Below are 17,972 nucleotides of genomic sequence, written 5' to 3'. Positions count from 1 at the left end.
GGAAGCCAATCCTTCAAATTAAAAGTAGGAAGGACTCTGGCAAAAATACTACATACTAATGAAGAAAATTCTAAGTTCTTATGAACACGAGCAACTATAGAATGCTACAGCAACCTCCTTATTGTAGCGTTATTTTTCATATGGCTTTTATTTTTGCAATATGGCTAAAAAAAATCACTGAAAACCGGAAGTTCTGAAATAGTGATGCTTGTGGAACACGCGCGTAGTAGAAGGACACGGATGGAGATTCCTGATCACAAACAAGGTATGTTCTTGTTGCTGGTTGAATATAATCGTACTGTTTCTTAGTAACCACCAATAATAATTGCAGATGAATGTACGTCTTTCTGATGAATGGGTTGATCAAAAAAGTGTTGATTATTGTTAGTTCAATGACATAATGCACAATTTAGCTAGCTTCTAGCATTGTTAGCTAGTAGGGCGCGATTTCAATTCATGTTAGTAGTTAGCTAGCTGTGTACTGTATCTACTACGACTTCCGTGAAGCATCCACACTTGTATTGTTTCCTTGATTTAAATCGACTAAAATAGCTGATGTTAGTTCAGCTGTCTGTTCAACTTGGTTGGTTAGTTAGTTGCTAGCCCACACTGGCTTAATGGAAGTAACAACAAACTAGCAAGTCAGTGACTAGTAAGCTAACTTAACGTTATACAGTTGCTAACTAGTGACTGCTTTCAAGTTGTAGTAAGCTAATGTTATCCTTGGCTTGAATCCAGTCCACTGCAAACAGTGTTCATAGTCAAAAGGTTGGCCATCAAGTTAGCTAGTTATTGATGTCTATATGGTTGGAACTTGCAGAGAAATCCTTGCAGATGTCAATGCACTTAGCTAAGCATTACAGCATTGACTGTGTCAGATGGAACTCATAATGTCTGCCTAGATGTTGACTAAATTCATTTGTGAACCTATAGCTAGCTACACACAGGTAACTGCCAAAATAAAGGAAACACTTGAGGAAATGAGCGATACAAGGTATATTGAAATTAAGGCTGAACGATTTTGGAAAATAATCTAATTGCGATTTTTTGCCCCCAATATTGCGATTGCGATTTAATATGCGATTTAATTTATTTATCCTTTTTCCCCTACAAAACATAATGAATGATTTAAATATGACCAACACAATAGTATATACATTTAGTGTGAAATGTTCTTTCCCATAGGCTGGGTCTATTTGTTAGAATTAAATTCAAACATGTATGACTTGAAATAAATGACATTTTTATTGAACTGCTCATTACAGAAACATCTGTGGCTTTGCCACTGTGCATTTAAATAATTTAAACAAAGGCATGAACTTTGTAAACACTGTGTGCAAAAGGTACAGTCTTAAGAAAAAATAATTTTAAATTGTATGTATCTTACTGCTCCCAAGTCAGTAACATTTCACACAACTGAAACAAGGAATTTGCTTTGAAAATATTTTGTAAAATCAAAGTAAATAAAGTTATAAATAAAAAATGAGAAATGCACTTTTAATTTAGACAAACTATTTTTTATAAACGATTTGAATATTATAATATAAAATAGATGAGCCTCACTTATCTCAAGTACACAACAATAACACACCACACAGACTAAAGTTCACTACGAGTATGGCACTGCCAGCCATACTTATCCAACAGTTCTGTTCTCAGTGGCTCACAGGTTTTTTGCTAAGAAAACCAGAATATTGACTTTTTCTGGCTTCAAGGATGAGCGAGTGCAAGTCACAATATTCCCTCCTGTGCTAAAAAAGACGCTCTGAGGGGAGCGCTTGTAGCAGGTACACAAAGATACTTGCGTGCCATGGTGCACAACTGTGGGTAGCTGATCTTGTGCACCCTCCACCAAGCCAATGGATCATCTTCTCCATCAATGGTAGGAGTCATCAGGTAATTGTTTATCTCTGCCTCTGCGACATCTTCAAGATTTACAGGCAAAGAAGGAGAGGCTGAACTGGTCTTGAAAAAAACTGCCAAGAGACCTCTTCGTCTTTTCCCCCAAGGACTGTGCACTTTGAGGCATCTGAACAGTTTCAGTACGAGACCTCTTCTCCTATTAGATGAAAACAACAGCCATTAGTTTTCCAGTTAGATTTTACAGAAATTTTTGTTTTTGTGAAATACATAATTATTTACCCAATGATATGTACGTTGTGCCAAGTCTACTATCTCTGTCTTCAGACGAGTCTTGATAGCAGGGATGTTGTCTGTACTGATGTACTGTATTTTGAACCTAGGGTCCAGGAAACAGGCAACATCCAAAAGCTCCTGGATGTTTGGGTCTCCATATTTGTTATTGAGGTATGCTAGGACTTTGGTTTTTATTGATTTAGTCAGGTCAGTGTCCTCAGCATCTTCAGCCAGGACTGATGTGGCAAAAGGTGGAGAACTGGCTTGAGGTAGGAGATGCTTACATACTCCTCTCCAGAAAGAGCATCAGTAAACTCCAGTAGAGGATGCAGTGCCTTGTGAATCGACTCCAACACGTCAATATCCTGCCAGGTTGGGATAAGGGAGCGTGCATATCGATCTCCAGACAATACCTGAGAAATGGCTTTGGCCTGTTCAAGCACTCTGGCAATCATCATTTCTTTAGAACCCCATCTTGTTGGGCACTCCGTTATGAGGTTGTGCTCAGGGAGTTTGAGCTCTCTCTGTGCCTCCGTCAGGGCTGCTTTCTTCTTCCAACTGTGGGAAAAGTGCCCCACCAGCTTCCTGCACAGTGCTGTTGCCCTTGACACTGTCATCTTTGAGTGCATTTTCTAAAAGAAATAAAAAGTAGTGTATTACACACAATTTGAGTTTTGATACAAGGCTCTCACTATTACACACTCAAATTAGCTGTAATTCTGAAATACACACATCCACAACACATCCTCTCTCTCTCTCAATTCAAAGGGTCTTTATTTGCATGTCAATTCTCTCTCTCTTTCTCTCTCTCTCTCTCTCTCATAAACACTAAAAAAACATGTAAAAAACAAAAACAAGAAAAGAAAAAAAATGCAGGTGGGCATTCCACCACAGACAGACATATGATATAAGCAAGGAAAATGAATTTACATATTAGAAAAGGAGTGGAAGTATGAATTTATTTAATCCCATCCGATTTATATAATATCATTTATATATATTTGTATATTCAGCTTTACTAATCGACGCATCTCTCTCTCGGCTCGCACACACACACACACACACACACACACACACACACACACACACACACACACACACACACACACACACACACACACACACGATAACTTACCAATGGCAAGATGTAATCTGTGGCCAAAACATTGGAGCCTCGTCCATTCATTAAGCCGCGCAGCAAGCACCATATTCGACGCGTTGTCCGTCGTGATGCAGACGTGATTCTCCTCGTGGAGATCCCAGCTGACAAGCCCTTCTCTCAGGCCGGCTGCAATATTTTCCCCTGTGTGATCGTCTGGGAAGTAGGTAGTTTGTAGGCAGCGAGCTCGGAGGTTGAAATCTTCATCAATAAAATGGACTGTAAGACTCTGGTACGGCTCAGCTGTGCGGCTTGACCACATATCAGTAGTGCTAGCAAAAAACTCCACCGTTTTAAGTTCCGCGGCGACTTTCTCTTTGCACTTTTTGTACAGCTCCGGTATGGCAGTCTGACTGAAGTATGTGCGGGAGGGTATACTGTAACGTTTATCAAGCGTATGTATTAATGCCATGAACCCAGGCTTGGTCACCGTGCTGAGAGGCATCATATCTTTGGCTATGAACTCGGTTATTGTCCGAGTGATTTCTCCGTGCCGTTTTCAATTACGTTCATACGGAGTGACACTTTCGAACATTTCTGTCAGTGATCCCTGTCTTGAGGTATTTGGCTTGTCTCGCGCACTGATGCTCGGCATTTTGGTCATACAACTGTCATGCATTGATTTGTGGTATTTTTTTAAGTGCTGAAACAGGTTTGTAGTGTTACCCCGTGAAGTAGCAATCGGAGCACGGCATGCTCTGCACAACACCTGATGCTGCTCAGCATCTTCTTTTTTAAAACCAAAATAGTTCCACACCACCGACGTGCTGTTCCTCTTCGATATTAAAGTATCAGCTGTGTCAGTTTCTGACTGTTCCGTCGAGCAAGAGGCCATTGCGCTGGACAGCATGAAAAGTCGCGTCACGTGACCACCTCAAATCGCGCACGTTGCGATTAGAAAATCGCGTTCAGTCAAATCGCGATATTATCGCGAATGCAATTAATCGTTCAGCCCTAATTGAAATCAGGTGCTTCCACACAGGTGTGGTTGGTTCCTGAATTAATTAAGCAATTAACATTACATCATGTTTAGGGTCATGTATAAAAATGCCCAGTTGCCCATTATTTTGGCTACCATGGCTATAAGAAGAGATCTGTGACTTTGAAAGAGGAGACTCAAAGGAGCATAGGGGGTTTAAAGTGTGTGTGTCTGTCTCAGTCACCAGATCTCAACTGAACACTAATGGGAGATTCTGGAGCGGCGCAAGAGACATCATTTTCCACCTCCAACAAAACACCAAATTCTAGAATTTATTGTGGAAGAATGGTGTCGCATCCCTCGAATAGAGTTCCAAGACACTTGTAGAATCTATGCCAAGGCGCATAGAAGCTGTTCTGGTGGCTCTTTGTGGCGCAACGCCCTATTAAAACACTTTATGTTGGTTAGTCCCCTGTAGATCAGTTGGTAGAGCATGGCGCTTGCAACGCCAGGGTTGTGGGTTCGTTTCCCACGGGGGGCCAGTATGAAAATGTATGCACTCACTAACTGTAAGTCGCTCTGGATAAGAGTGTCTGCTAAATGACTAAAATGTAATGTAAAATGTGTCGCCTTTATTTTGGCAGTTACATGTACCTTTCAAGTTTAATATTGTTCTCTTCATTGCATAGATATCAATTGTGTCAGAAGATGAGTTCGCATCAATATTCACGACCGGGAATACCTCCTGGTATGGGAAAAAAACAGATTCCTGGAGGAAACACTGCAATGGTGTCTAGTAGTCAACCAAACACAATAGGTAATATCATGCAACCTGCTGAACTAACTCGCAGCAAAACTATCTCGCTTTGTATCACAACTATTTGCAGTGGTTAGTAAGTGTGGGAAATCATTGGTCAGTCAAGTCTGCTGCGTAACAATGGTTAGTACTCTAACTCTTTGTACCACAGGTGGGGCAGACGATAGCAGCCGTGACCCTCACCCAGACCACAGTCCCTATGACCGCCCAAGCGGTGGTGGTGGAGCACCGAGCTTCAAAGACGACAAGCAGGAGACAGTGGTGGTCCGGCCTTACCCCCAAGCCCAGGTCCACGGCCCCCCCCAGGGTCACCACCCAACACTACCTCAGCACCTGCCCCTCCAGCAGGGCATGCCCGTCACAGTGTCAGCCCCTCCACCACACATCCCCCAAGGCCTTCCTCTGGCCTTCGCTGAAGGACCCATAAAGGTATGGATGAGGGAGCTCAGAGTTCTGTCTGCTGCATTAGCCCTCAACCTACCTGATCTCATCTCTCACCTTTTCTTAGGTGCAGTCATCTCTGAAGTCGCCCATGCCCAGTCGAGTGATTGCCCCAGCACCAGCCAACATCTCCCTGCCACCCAAGGTGCCAAGCCACGTCACTGTAACATTGGAGAGCACTGTGCCTCCGACCCCCGGCATCCCTGTAGCAACTATCAGTGGCCAACAGGTAAGGACTGGTGTTGTTTACAGTTGTAATATACCCTATAAATAATATACCCTATTTAGGTCTACCCAATGTGATGACGTGATGAAAATTGTGGTTCCAAATCTATAATGCTTTGTGTCCATGGGCGTGGCGTTTCCAGGGCAACCCCAGTAACCTGCACCATCATGTGCAGATCATTCGCAGCAACGGCCCGCCCCTGCAGCTCGGCACCCCCCAGCACACCTTTACCTCCCATCTACCCAGAGGTCAGTTGCGTAGCCCATAGCAGATAGAAACTTTTATAATTCTGAAAATGGTCAAGGTGCTTACCATGACAAAAGAAAGTACACCATAGTGGTTGGTTCATATTTTAACCCACTCTAGGTCCTCAGCAGAAACATCCTAAGCACAGACATGTCTAACTGTTGTTCATGTGTGTTTCCAGGAGCTGCTGCAGCTGCTGTGATGTCCAGTTCCAAAGGACCCACCATACTGAGACCTGTTACAGGTCCTGGTAGTGGTACTGGCCCACCTACTGTCCAGCACATCATCCACCAGCCTATCCAGTCCCGGCCAATAGTAACAACGTCCACTGCTGTGTTGCCCACGGTGGTTGCCCCGGTAACGGCCACCAGGCCTCAGTCCCCAGTGGTTAGCTCAGCCACGCACTCCGCAGAGATGGTTCATGGGTACGACATGCTCAAAGCATTAACTTTGAACAGTTTTTTACTGTTTTATTTTGTAATATATAAACTCAGCAAAAAAAGAAACGACCCTGTCTTTCAAAGATAATTCTTAAAAATCCAAATAACTTCACAGATCTTCATTGTAAAGGGTTTAAACACTGTTTCCCATGCTTGTTCAATGAACCATAAACAATGAATGAACATACACCTGGGGAACGGTTGTTAAGACACTAACACCAAAAGAAAGATGCCCAGGGTCCCTGCTCATCTGCGTGAACGTGCCTTAGGCATGCTGCAAAGGGGCATGAGGACTGCAGATGTGGCCAGGGCAATAAATTGCAATGTCCGTACTGTGAGACGCCTAAGACAGCGCTACAGGGAGACAGGACGGACAGCTGATGGTCCTCGCAGTGGCAGACCACGTGTAACAACACCTGCACAGTATCGGTACATCCGAACATCACACCTGCGGGACAGGTGAGTTACACCAGGAACGCACAATCCCTCCATCAGTGCTCAGACTGTCCGCAATAGGATGAGAGAGGCTGGACTGAGGGCTTGTAGGCCTGTTGTAAGGCAGGTCCTCACCATACATCACCGGCAACAACGTCACCTATGGGCACAAACCCACCGTCGCTGGCCCAGACAGGACTGGCAAAAAGTGCTCTTCACTGACGAGTCTCGGTTTTGTCTCACCAGGGGTGATGGTCAGATTTGCGTTTATCGTCGAAGGAATGAGCGTTACACCGAGGCCTGTACTCTGGAGGTGGAGGGTCCGTCATGGTCTGGGGCGGTGTGTCACAGCATCATCGGACTGAGCTTGATGTCATTGCAGGCAATCTCAACGCTGTGCGTTACAGGGAAGACATCCTCCTCCCTCATATGGTACCCTTCCTGCAGGCTCATCCTGACATGACCCTCCAGCATGACAATGCCACCAGCCATACTGCTAGTTCTGTGCGCGATTTCCTGCAAGACAGGAATGTCAGTGTTCTGCCATGGCCAGCGAAGAGCCCGGATCTCAATTCCATTGAGCACGTCTGGGACCTGTTGGATCGGAGGGTGAGGGCTAGGGCCATTCCCCCCCAGAAATGTCTGGGAACTTGCTGGTGCCTTGGTGGAAGAGTGGGGTAAAATCTCACAGCAAGAACTGGCAAATCTGGTGCAGTCCATGAGGAGGAGATGCACTGCAGTACTTAATGCAGCTGGTGGCCACACCAGATACTGACTGTTACTTTTGACCCCCCCTTTGTTCAGGGACACATTATTCCATTTATGTTAGTCACATGTCTGTGGAAGTTGTTCAGTTTATGTCTCAGTTGTTGAATCTTGTTATGTTCATAAAAATATTTCCACATGTTAAGTTTGCTGAAAATAAACGCACTTGACAGTGAGATGACGTTTCTTTTTTTGCTAAGTTTATAATGTATATGCCATTTAGCAGATGCTTTATTCTAACCGACTTGGTCATGAGTGCATACATCAGTCTTTTTAAATGTTTTATGTCCGGGTGGTCCCAGTAATCAAACCCACTATCCTGGCATTGCAAGCGCCATGCTCTACCAACTAAGCTCCACGTTTTGTAAATGTATCAAGATAGTTAATTCTTTGGAGCCCTATACTATTCCAGCTATTGCAAGTGTATGTAAGACCAGCTATTGTAAAACCAATGTTAACTCTCCTCTTGCTGTCTTCCATCAGGCGTCCGGGGCTGACCATTCACCCCCCTCCAGCCACTCTGAGCATCCAGCGTCCTCCCCAATCTCGGGAGACCCCCACACGCATCACCCTGCCCTCTCACCCTGCCATTGGGGGTCAGAAACCCCAGCTGTACAACACCATGGCACAGAAGCCCATATTCAGCAATGTGACTCCTGTCGCTGCAGCAACTGTTGCCCCCATATTAGCCACCAATACTGCTCCATCGCCTAGCACTACGGGTATGATGCTACTGTTGTGATAGAGATGGGTCTAACTCATCTATTTTCATTTCAGCATCATTCAAGTTTTAATGTCACGTGCACAAGTACAGTAAAATGCCTTTCTTGCAAGCTCCAAACCCAACAATGTAGTAATCAGTATCAATGTAGTACTAAAAATAACATTAGGTAGAACAAAAACACACGAGGAATAGAAATAAGAACACAAGAAAGTAAAAAGCTATATACATGATCAGTTCCAATACCATATTTACAATGTGCAAAGATACTGGAGTGATAGAGGTAGATATGTATAGGGGTAAGGTGACTAGGCATCAGATATATGATAAACAAGAGTAGCAGCAGTGTAAATTATGATTGTATGTGAGTGCTTGTGTGTAGAGTCAGTATAAATGTGTGCATGTTATTTGTGTGTCAGTGTGTGTGTGTGTGTGTGTGTGTAGAGTCCTGTGAGTGTGCATAGATCAGTGCAAAAATACAAGGGTCAACTCAGTCCGTGTAGCCATTCTGTTAGCTATTCAGCAGTCTTATGGCTTGGGGATAGAAGCTGTTCAGGAGCCTGTTGGTGTCAGACTTAATGCACCGATACGGCTTGCTGTGCAAACGCATAGGGAACAGTTATCAAGACTAAATGTCTCCTTTATTCTGTTTTAATGGTGTAATAACCACATTATCAGGCTCAGGACCCCACCCCAACAGTAACATCGTCACCATGGCAATGCCCTCTCATTCCTCCCACGCCACAGCAGTCACCACGTCCAACATCCCTGTGGGTAAGTATCTCAATCATTAATGTTGGAGTCAAAGGCACCAGGCTACTCTCTGGAGTAACATACTCCACATTTCATGTCATGTTTACTTATCTAATAAGTAATTGATATGAGTAGAGAGGCTATTAAAAACAGTGACACATTAAATTATCAACTGCCGAATTGATAGCACCAGTCCCTAAGGAGTGGTTTTATGTTGTGAAATGAAAATTGCACCCCACTAATTGTAACCCATTCCACCTCCACCCTCTTCAGCTAAAGTGGTTCCCCAGCCGATAGCCCACACCTCGCCCAGGATCCAGCCGGAGTACCCTGGAGAGAGGGGCAACCTGATCCCCATCACCATGGAGGCCCGCAGTGACAACAGGTCAGAGACGGGGTCGGATTTATTTTTCTTTTGGGTTGATGATAATACATGCATCAACAAGATGAGTATCTGATCCCAGAGGATAGCACATTAAAACACTTAGATGGTGCTTGATTGTCCTGGGCTTCATATCAAATGGCTTATTCTCCTTATTTCTGCTGTACTTGGATTACATTTCTGGTTGGTAGTTGAAAGTTGAAAATGTTATGAAAACTTAAGCTGTATGTTTTTTATCTTATTTATTTGGTATGCATTTCCCCCCACAGGCAATCAGTGCCAGTGCAGTTCCAGTACTTCCTGCCTACCTATCCTTCTTCGTCGTACCCTCTGACACACACCTACACCCCCATCACCAGCTCTGTGTCCACCATCCGACAGTACCCAGGTACCACTCACCTCTCCCAATTTAAATCACTGCTTCCATATGACTCTGTAACCAATCAGATATTTGGAATTCTCAGGGTGTGACTAATAATGCTATATAATGATGATGGTGATAATGGTGATGATAATGCTAGATGTTGATAATAATCTCGATGGTGATAATGCTAGATAATGCTAATAATGCTAGATAATGCAAAGTACTGAACCAACTCTCACTTCAATCAAGACAAATGATCATTTTGTATTATTAAATCACTAGTTTCTAGTTCTTGCTTCCCAAGCCAGAGTCCGACCCAATTGTGAGCTAGTTTAATCTGTCTCTAAACAAGTCTCCAACCCTGTGTGTCAACCCCAACCCCTCATCTCTGTTTCCTGTCACCCCTACAGTAACCCCTCAGGCCCCCAGTGGCACGGCCATGCAGACCCAGACCAGTGTGGGCGTAGCGTCGGCGGTGCACCTCAACCCCATGCAGCTGATGACGGTGGACCGCATCGCTCAGATCAACACACAGAACATCCAGCCCGCTGCCATGGCCACGCAGGGCATCCAGTCAACCACCATCAGCGCCCAGGGCCTGCATGCCGCCACCGGTCAGATCACTGCGCAAAACATCCAACCAGCGCCCATCAACCAACAGCAGCCAGCCAATGACAACAAGACCTCAGGTGAGTTGGTGAACAAAGCTGTTTAAGTTTTGAGTTTGTGTCTGGTCTGAGATTGACATATTATGAATAGAATACATATCAGATTCTATTCTACAGATTTCGTCCACTCTCTTGTCTAAAGTTCTCATGATATTCATCTGTTATTTCAAAATAATTTAGTCATCTGTTTGAGAGAGGAAAAAACACGGTAATGTGACACACAATCCAGAGAAAGGTAAGTATGCTAAGATCAACATTGTTCTTTCTACTTAGTTGTGTTAGCAGACGGCTCCACTCTGGTAGCCAACCCCATTGGCCAGACGTTCGGCAGCGGTCACCCTCCCACCTCCGTGGGGCAGACACACCCACAGAACACTGGGCCTGGTGCTCCCACCCTAGTGTCCTCCCCCCGGCCTAGCATCCTACGCAAGAAGCCTGCCAACGAAGGGTGAGTTTAGAAAACCCCTCTGGATGCTACTACTCACAAATCCTGGTCCTGGGGAGCTACAGGGTGTGTATGTTTTTGTTCCAGCCCAGCACTAACCTGTTTCTGTTTGCCCTATAAAGGTCTGCTGTGAGGAAGAACCTGATCCCAGAGGCCATCAGGCCTGCATCAGGGTAGGACATCACAGCACCTTGTTAGTAGGCCCTGATCAGAGTAGATGCTGATTACACACGCTGGTATCCTCAGTACATGCTGATTACACACGCTGGTATCCTCAGTACATGCTGATTACACACGCTGGTATCCTCAGTAGATGCTGATTACACACGCTGGTATCCTCAGTACATGCTGATTACACACGCTGGTATCCTCAGTACATGCTGATTACACACGCTGGTATCCTCAGTACATGCTGATTACACACGCTGGTATCCTCAGTACATGCTGATTACACACGCTGGTATCCTCAGTACATGCTGATTACACACGCTGGTATCGTTTAACTACATCTTGTAGTTAAGAATTACCTTTTAAAATGATTGTGTGGTTAATATTTTTCCTGTTCACCCAGTATGAAGCACAAGCCTGATCTCCACGTGTCCCTGGCTCCACCGTTGACGTCGTCGTCCATGGAAGCGCTGCCCAGCCATCAGATCAATGAGCAGCAGCAGCAGCAGCAGCAGCAGCACCCCAGAGCCCCGCCACACCAGCACCCCTCTCAGCCAATCCAGACCCTCCTCTCAGTGTCCGCACCCCCACACTCCCAGCCTGGCCCCGCCATGTCTGCCGTTACTCCACCAATCTCGTCTATGGCCAATGTGGTGGTTCCGCCTACACAGGCAGCGGCCAGTAGCACAGCGGCATGTGGAATAAGCTCCGCCCTCCCTGAGATCAAGATAAAGCAGGAAGTGGAGCCTATGGATTCCGCCAAAGCAGGTTTGTTTGAATAGAAAAATGTATTTGTCACCTCCAAAACCTATATCGTCTGTAACACTTTTTTTTATTGGTGTCCTATTGCTGATATACAGTAGGATCGGTTTACCTTTTAAATCATAATGAATAAGGTGGCGGGCCTGATCCTAGATCATTATTCCTAGTCTGAGACACTTTGTGAATACGGGCCCTGAACATCTCTTCCTTCCTGGCCCCTCCTCTCCCTCCAGGTCCCCCTATGCCCCATGGCGGCACCCCCATGTTGTCCATGATGCCCGGTGGGGACGGGATCCCCGGGGCCTCCCCCAGGAAGAAGCCCCGGAAGCAGCAGCACGTCATCTCCACGGAGGAGAGCGAGATGATGGAGACCAACAGCACAGACGAGGAGAAGGTCCTGGTCAGACCACACAGCATGAGGCCTGAGAAACGCAAGTCGCCCCCCAAGGAGTACATAGGTAAGGGAACATCCCTTTTGGGTGTGTGAGCGATTTATTCAAGTGAACGGTAAACTAGCCTCAGTAACTTGGAAAGGGGCTCAAGTTAACTGCAGTCTTCCATAATGTTTATTGCATTCTCCTTATTTTCAGACAATAAATCATAATTGGCTAGAGTCTACTCCGGTTGTGCATGTCATGTCTAAAGATTCACTAGTCTGTAAGGACAAGACTTGTACAAGAACAGCCATATTAACCCCGTGAGTGACCACTGTGTTTCTCTGCCCTGCAGATGAGGAGGGTGTGCGTTATGTCCCCACCCGTGCTCGCCCCCCGGTCACCCTTCTCCGCCACTACAGGAACCCCTGGAAGGCTGCCTACCACCACTTCCAGAGATACAGTGACATCCGGGTCAAAGGTCAGACCGTCTTTATTATTGATAACATTCAATGATAACTGTATTTATAAAGAATTTTCATACATTCTGGGTTCTAAGAGCTTGTTGTGGCACTGAAATGTGCTTCTTGTGGGACTGAATTGCGCTTCTTGTGGGACTGAAAAGTGCTTATTGTGGACTGAAATGGAGGCTTTTTGACGTTGAACTGTTTATTCATTGTTTTGTTTGGACAATCTAAATGACACAACAATTATTACAACATCACACAAGGTTATTATTCTCACCAGAGTGCATACATAGGAAAACATTTAGCATACACACAAACCAAGAGGACTTCTTTCTATTGTGCTATGTGCACTGTGAAGCAAAACCGAAAGGAATTATTAGTATGCTATGAAAGCAAATGTGTCATTTGTTGGCATCACATCATTGTTAGAACTTTTCATTAGCAACGCTAGTGGGAGAAAAACACCAGTTCATTCCACTGTTCTGTTTTAGTAGTCTCCAGCGTTGGTTGCTAGCAATTGACCAGTCACTTTCAAAGCACAAATATTGTATGACTAGGGTCTAGAGATTTTCCTAACCACTTGACCTGACCAGGAAAAACTCCTGGCCCTAATTATAGTTAAATATTTTAATGGTGTGTGTTGTTGAAGGTATTACTGTATTATTACAGGGATTTTTCTGCCTATATAATCCTTGGGCGGGCCACCTAAATGTTTTTTCTCGGGTCGCCAAGTCCAAACAGTGGTAAAAATATTTTTCAGTGTAAACGCTTTCAGTGTAAACTTAAACGACTAAAACCAGATATAAAGGATGTAGAAAAGATAATGGACCTATATATCTTTAAATAATATAATCCTTGAGAACTAACAATCACCAAAATAAAAGCTAGACAGTCAGGGAGAATTGAAAATTCCAAAAACAATGATTTTATCAGCATTGATTTTGTTATTATGTTTGAGCAAAAGAACACCACAAGCCATGGCAAAATGCATAGAATTGCAGGAAACTAGCTTTAAAACTGCAAAAAAAATTCTCAGCTCCATGGGGAAATTTATAGAATTGTAGGAAATTGGCTTAAATGCTAAAATGTCTACACCGCCAAGATGGGGGGCCTCTAAAATGTTATTTAAAAGATCCCGCACTGACGCCCCTTTTTGATCCAGAAAAATACCTGTATTATATTATAATATGGCTTAATGGTGTGTTGTTGAAGGTAATACTGTATGATTATATTAGAATATGCCTTAACCCTATCAGTCCCGAGCCCCAAGCAAAAATCGGATTTTCATTTATCTGACTTTCATTTATGTGGATGTCCAGCCCTTCTATTTAGCTTCACAATTAAGTGTTTTACCATTTTATTTTCAGGATAACCAGGGCTACAAGTAGAACACAAAACAATTTGACAAACCGTTGCATTCATGAATTGTATTGACAAATGTCAATAAGAAAAATATCTGCCAAAGCCAAAACCTGATTTCAAAATTAATTTATATGAATGCTGTAAGTACAGAAATTGTTTGCTCACTGGAAAATCCAACTAGTCCGTGACAACTGTTTGGAGTTTGTGACAGCACCTGTGAGCTTATTACAGTATTATAGACACTATGTCCTGGGATTTCCTACAATCTTCAATGTAGAAGAACCCCTTACCTTCTAATGGCTCTTGTGTGGCTTGTGAGCGTCATAGAGCAAAACATGTTACATGTTCTTGAGTCTTTTCATAAATAGCTTTTTAATAGTTCGTAGCTCAAACCATTCAGGGATGTCTCAAACACCATTCTAGCTCAGCCCCTGTTATCTACGGATGCAGAAGAACTGGACGAATCCAATGGTACAACACGGAAGTCTGTAGCTCATTGGGTTAATGGTGTGGGACTCATTGGGTTAATGGTGTGGGACTCATTGGGTTATTGGTGTGTTGTCATGGTTTCAGAGGAGAAGAAGGGCACCCTGCAGGACGTAGCCAATCAGAAGGGGGTGGTGTGCAGAGCCCAGGGCTGGAAGATGCACTTGTGTGCTGCACAGCTCATGCAGCTGGTGAGAAACACTTCCCTTTTACGTGCAGTATGCTGAATTTTAAGCACGACGAAAAGAGAACCTAAGAGTTATGAAGTTGGAGCGAAAAGGGTTGACTCTTGAAAATGTTATCCAAGTGGATCTCATTGTCTCACTGATGGTGCTTCATGGCAATGCGTCACGTTATATGATGTAGCTGTCAGAAGACAATGAAGGGGCTCTATATATCTAAATCTTCTTATACAAGATACAGTAACTGTCCTCCCGATTAGCAGTCAGTAGTGACATCAGTCATGTTGTCTCCCCTCTCTATCCCCAGACTAATCTGGAGCATGATGTGTACAGCCGCCTCACTACCCTCCAAGAGGGCCTGATCCCAAAGAAGAAGGCCGGGTCAGATGATGACCTGCACCGTATCAACGAGCTCATACAGGTCAGAGGTCATACACGCAACAACACAAAGGAAATCCATGCACTTCTGCTGCTCATGGGGAGACCCAGAGTTTTCCCAGACCGCTTGACTTGACCAGGAAAAACTCTAGGCCTTAGTTATAACCTACAAACCAAACAGGTTTTTCTCATCACTATCTGACTGAGCACAAGTTTAATCACAATATCTAAGAACTCACTATTCCCATAAACACTGCTACTACACTCTGATTAAAACCAGGCATGCCGCCCTGTAGCAGTATTTGGTCTCATTTTTTTATCAATTCCACAGGCAGGTGTATATAATTTCTGAGGGCTCAATGGAAATTCTACCTGGGCCTTTGTTATGAATGTCAGTCAGCCATCTTGAATTGTCTCTCCCTCCCCTCCCCCAGGGTAACATGCAGCGCTGTAAGCTGGTGATGGACCAGATCACTGAGGCTAGAGATGCCATGATGAAGGTGCTGGACCACAAGGAGAAAGTCATGAAGCTAATCAACAAGAACGGCGGAGCGAAGAAAGTCAACAAGCTGAAGCGCAAGGACAAAGCCTAGAACAGAGGGGGGAGGGGGGGGAGGGGCAAAGGCTAACCACCTGTACCCTTGTCTTTCTGAGAACGGCTCTAGTCTACACCCCTCACTGATATGACCATGGACCACTGGTAGATTTGAGTCAGTATGGTGTCTGGGGTTACTCGTTAGGTGTGCGCAATCTTCCGACCACGCTTGACCTAGAACTGAGAACCAAGTGGTCGGCAGAAGGAACCGATTAGGAACAGACACGCTTCCACTACGTCCAAGGGAGGAGCTTGTCAAAGGACAGGAATGTACAAGTATTAAGCCCGTATCAGGACGTTGGTATGTTCTCAGTTGTTGATTGGATGGCTGGCAGAATTATTATGATTTCGATTGGTTGAAGGATGGTCTAGCGGGGATGCCGTGTCTGTTCAATTGATACCCTGGAACATTGTGTGATCAATATGGGTTGTTTATTAAACTATCATCAAGTACTTATTGTGTAATAAATGTGTAAATCAGTAGTGTATTTATCCATACTTCACTCCTGAAAAATCACAAGTATGCTACCAAGTTCAGTCATTGGAAATGTCACTACAGTCCAAGGAAAGAGTGTTGTATATCACAGTATTCAATAGATCTTGGGACGAATATATGTCAAATACTTTGCCATGTGCTTGTTTTAACTTTGAGTTAGATGTCTGGCAAACTAAATCAAGTACAGCTTAAGTATTTGACCCCAGGCTAAATGTATTCTCTAGTAAATACAGATTGTAAAAGAAAGTGCAACTGTCATTTGGGAGTAAAATGTTTAAGGGGTGCCTTTTTGACTACACTGTCTATAAACCCAATCAAACTCCTATCGGGACAATGTACTTTCTGGGGCGTAAGCTTGGAATGTTGAATAAGTCTTATTTTGGTTTTTTGGGTAAACGGAAAGATACTAAAACTGCAAGTGTTTATTCTTGTCAGTCTGACATTTCAAATGAAGAAATAGCAGAGAGTAGTTTTCCATCACATTATGTGGAACAATACAAGCTCTGTGCTCTGTGCTGTTCAGTGCCTTGTTTAGGTGCCTCAGTTGTCCGAGTTAACTTCTTAGGTTTAGGTCCCCGTTTTGAAAGCGCTGATGTTTCTACCGCATGGCACATTTAAATCTCCTCAATCATGCAGTATGATGCCTCTGATGGTGGTTGACTCCATGAGTCTACATAAAAGTAAAATCAAGATCTGTTGTCCTCATAGTCACTACATGTCTATTGCTGTTCTAATTCTAAGTATCTAATCATGCAAAAATATTGCTGGACAGTCAATGAGGAGTGTCTCGTTATAAAGTTATTTGCTGAAGAACACAAGTTATTTAAGGGTGAGTGGATGTTTTTCAAAACACCCTTACGAAAAAAAGATTGCAGTCTGAGTGCAGTATAACTGCAGAATGCTCCAAAATACCACAGTAGACTGCAGTTTCAAAACTGCAATCTTTTTTTGTACGGGCAATATGAACTGTGAATATATTAGTATACCCACTCATCAAAAGCGATGCCATTATTTGCACTCCCGACACCATTGTGGGGTATGGTAGTTGATTACATCAAGGTCAGCTGTAGCTTCTGAACACGATTCTCAGTGGCAGGAAGGTTATTTTGTGTGCATTTTTTAAAAGCCATCTTGTTGATGCTGTATAGTATCAACTAAATCAAGTTTTGAGTATAAAATTTGGATTAAAAACGGTATGAAACGAGCTGAAATTGTCTACATAGGCCCATATTGTGCATATACACACAATGTATCTATACATTCTTCAATGTTTTATGTGTAAAAAATAAAGTAGATTTAGTTTTCTTTGATTATATGCACTTCATTTTAATTTGACCAAGCAGGTTTGTTTGTGTGTTTTTCATGTAGCTGATAATGAATGTGTATTACATGCAGTTGGGTCTAGATTCTTACTTTCTGTTTGTGTTTCTTTTGCCATTCCCAATCACTGCAATAAAGACACTTTGTACTAAGCATATGGCATGTTATATTTGCAGTACCAGTATGCAGAAATGGGAATCCATTTTGTAACGACATATATTTGCACACTGGACGAACAGTTAAGGCCTAGATTCAATCAGATCAAGCGTTAATTGGCGATAGCCGACACCCGCATAGCTGATGTTTTGGCGGTGTCGGAGGAGTAACTGCGTTGGAGCTCTCAAATCGGTGAGCAGCTGCTCTTGATCATTGTTACGAAGCCACATCTGTCCCACTCGCGTTAGACGTTCAGAACGAGAAAGTGTGTATATATAGAAATAATTATGCTCAAAATCATTAAACAAA

The 17,972-nt window shown here is 43.8% G+C and overlaps 1 protein-coding gene across 5 annotated transcripts; it reads left to right on the top strand.

The window, feature by feature from the left end:
• Positions 1-168: 168 nt before the first annotated feature.
• Positions 169-17,660, top strand: LOC121580823 (histone deacetylase complex subunit SAP130). 5 transcript variants are annotated; one of them, XM_041895894.2, is made up of 19 exons: positions 169-265; positions 4,904-5,031; positions 5,183-5,460; positions 5,546-5,701; positions 5,841-5,946; positions 6,126-6,369; positions 8,068-8,306; positions 8,984-9,079; positions 9,332-9,443; positions 9,710-9,828; positions 10,215-10,493; positions 10,746-10,920; positions 11,040-11,090; positions 11,489-11,853; positions 12,081-12,305; positions 12,577-12,702; positions 14,624-14,727; positions 15,026-15,139; positions 15,531-17,660. In XM_041895894.2, exons 2-19 carry the CDS (start codon positions 4,923-4,925, stop codon positions 15,687-15,689), a joined length of 3,057 nt encoding a protein of 1,018 aa, XP_041751828.2. In that variant the 5' UTR covers positions 169-265; positions 4,904-4,922; the 3' UTR covers positions 15,690-17,660. The 5 variants fall into 5 exon arrangements, with proteins under 5 accessions (XP_041751828.2, XP_041751826.2, XP_041751827.2 ...); XM_041895892.2 differs by having other exon boundaries at positions 5,826-5,946; XM_041895893.2 differs by having other exon boundaries at positions 5,540-5,701.
• Positions 17,661-17,972: the final 312 nt, after the last annotated feature.

Source organism: Coregonus clupeaformis, chromosome 14, assembly GCF_020615455.1.
Source record: "Coregonus clupeaformis isolate EN_2021a chromosome 14, ASM2061545v1, whole genome shotgun sequence".
Taxonomy (NCBI): Eukaryota; Metazoa; Chordata; class Actinopteri; order Salmoniformes; family Salmonidae; genus Coregonus; species Coregonus clupeaformis.
The sequence above is the reverse complement of the archived record's forward strand: the minus strand, read 5'-3'. Positions and strand labels throughout refer to the sequence as shown.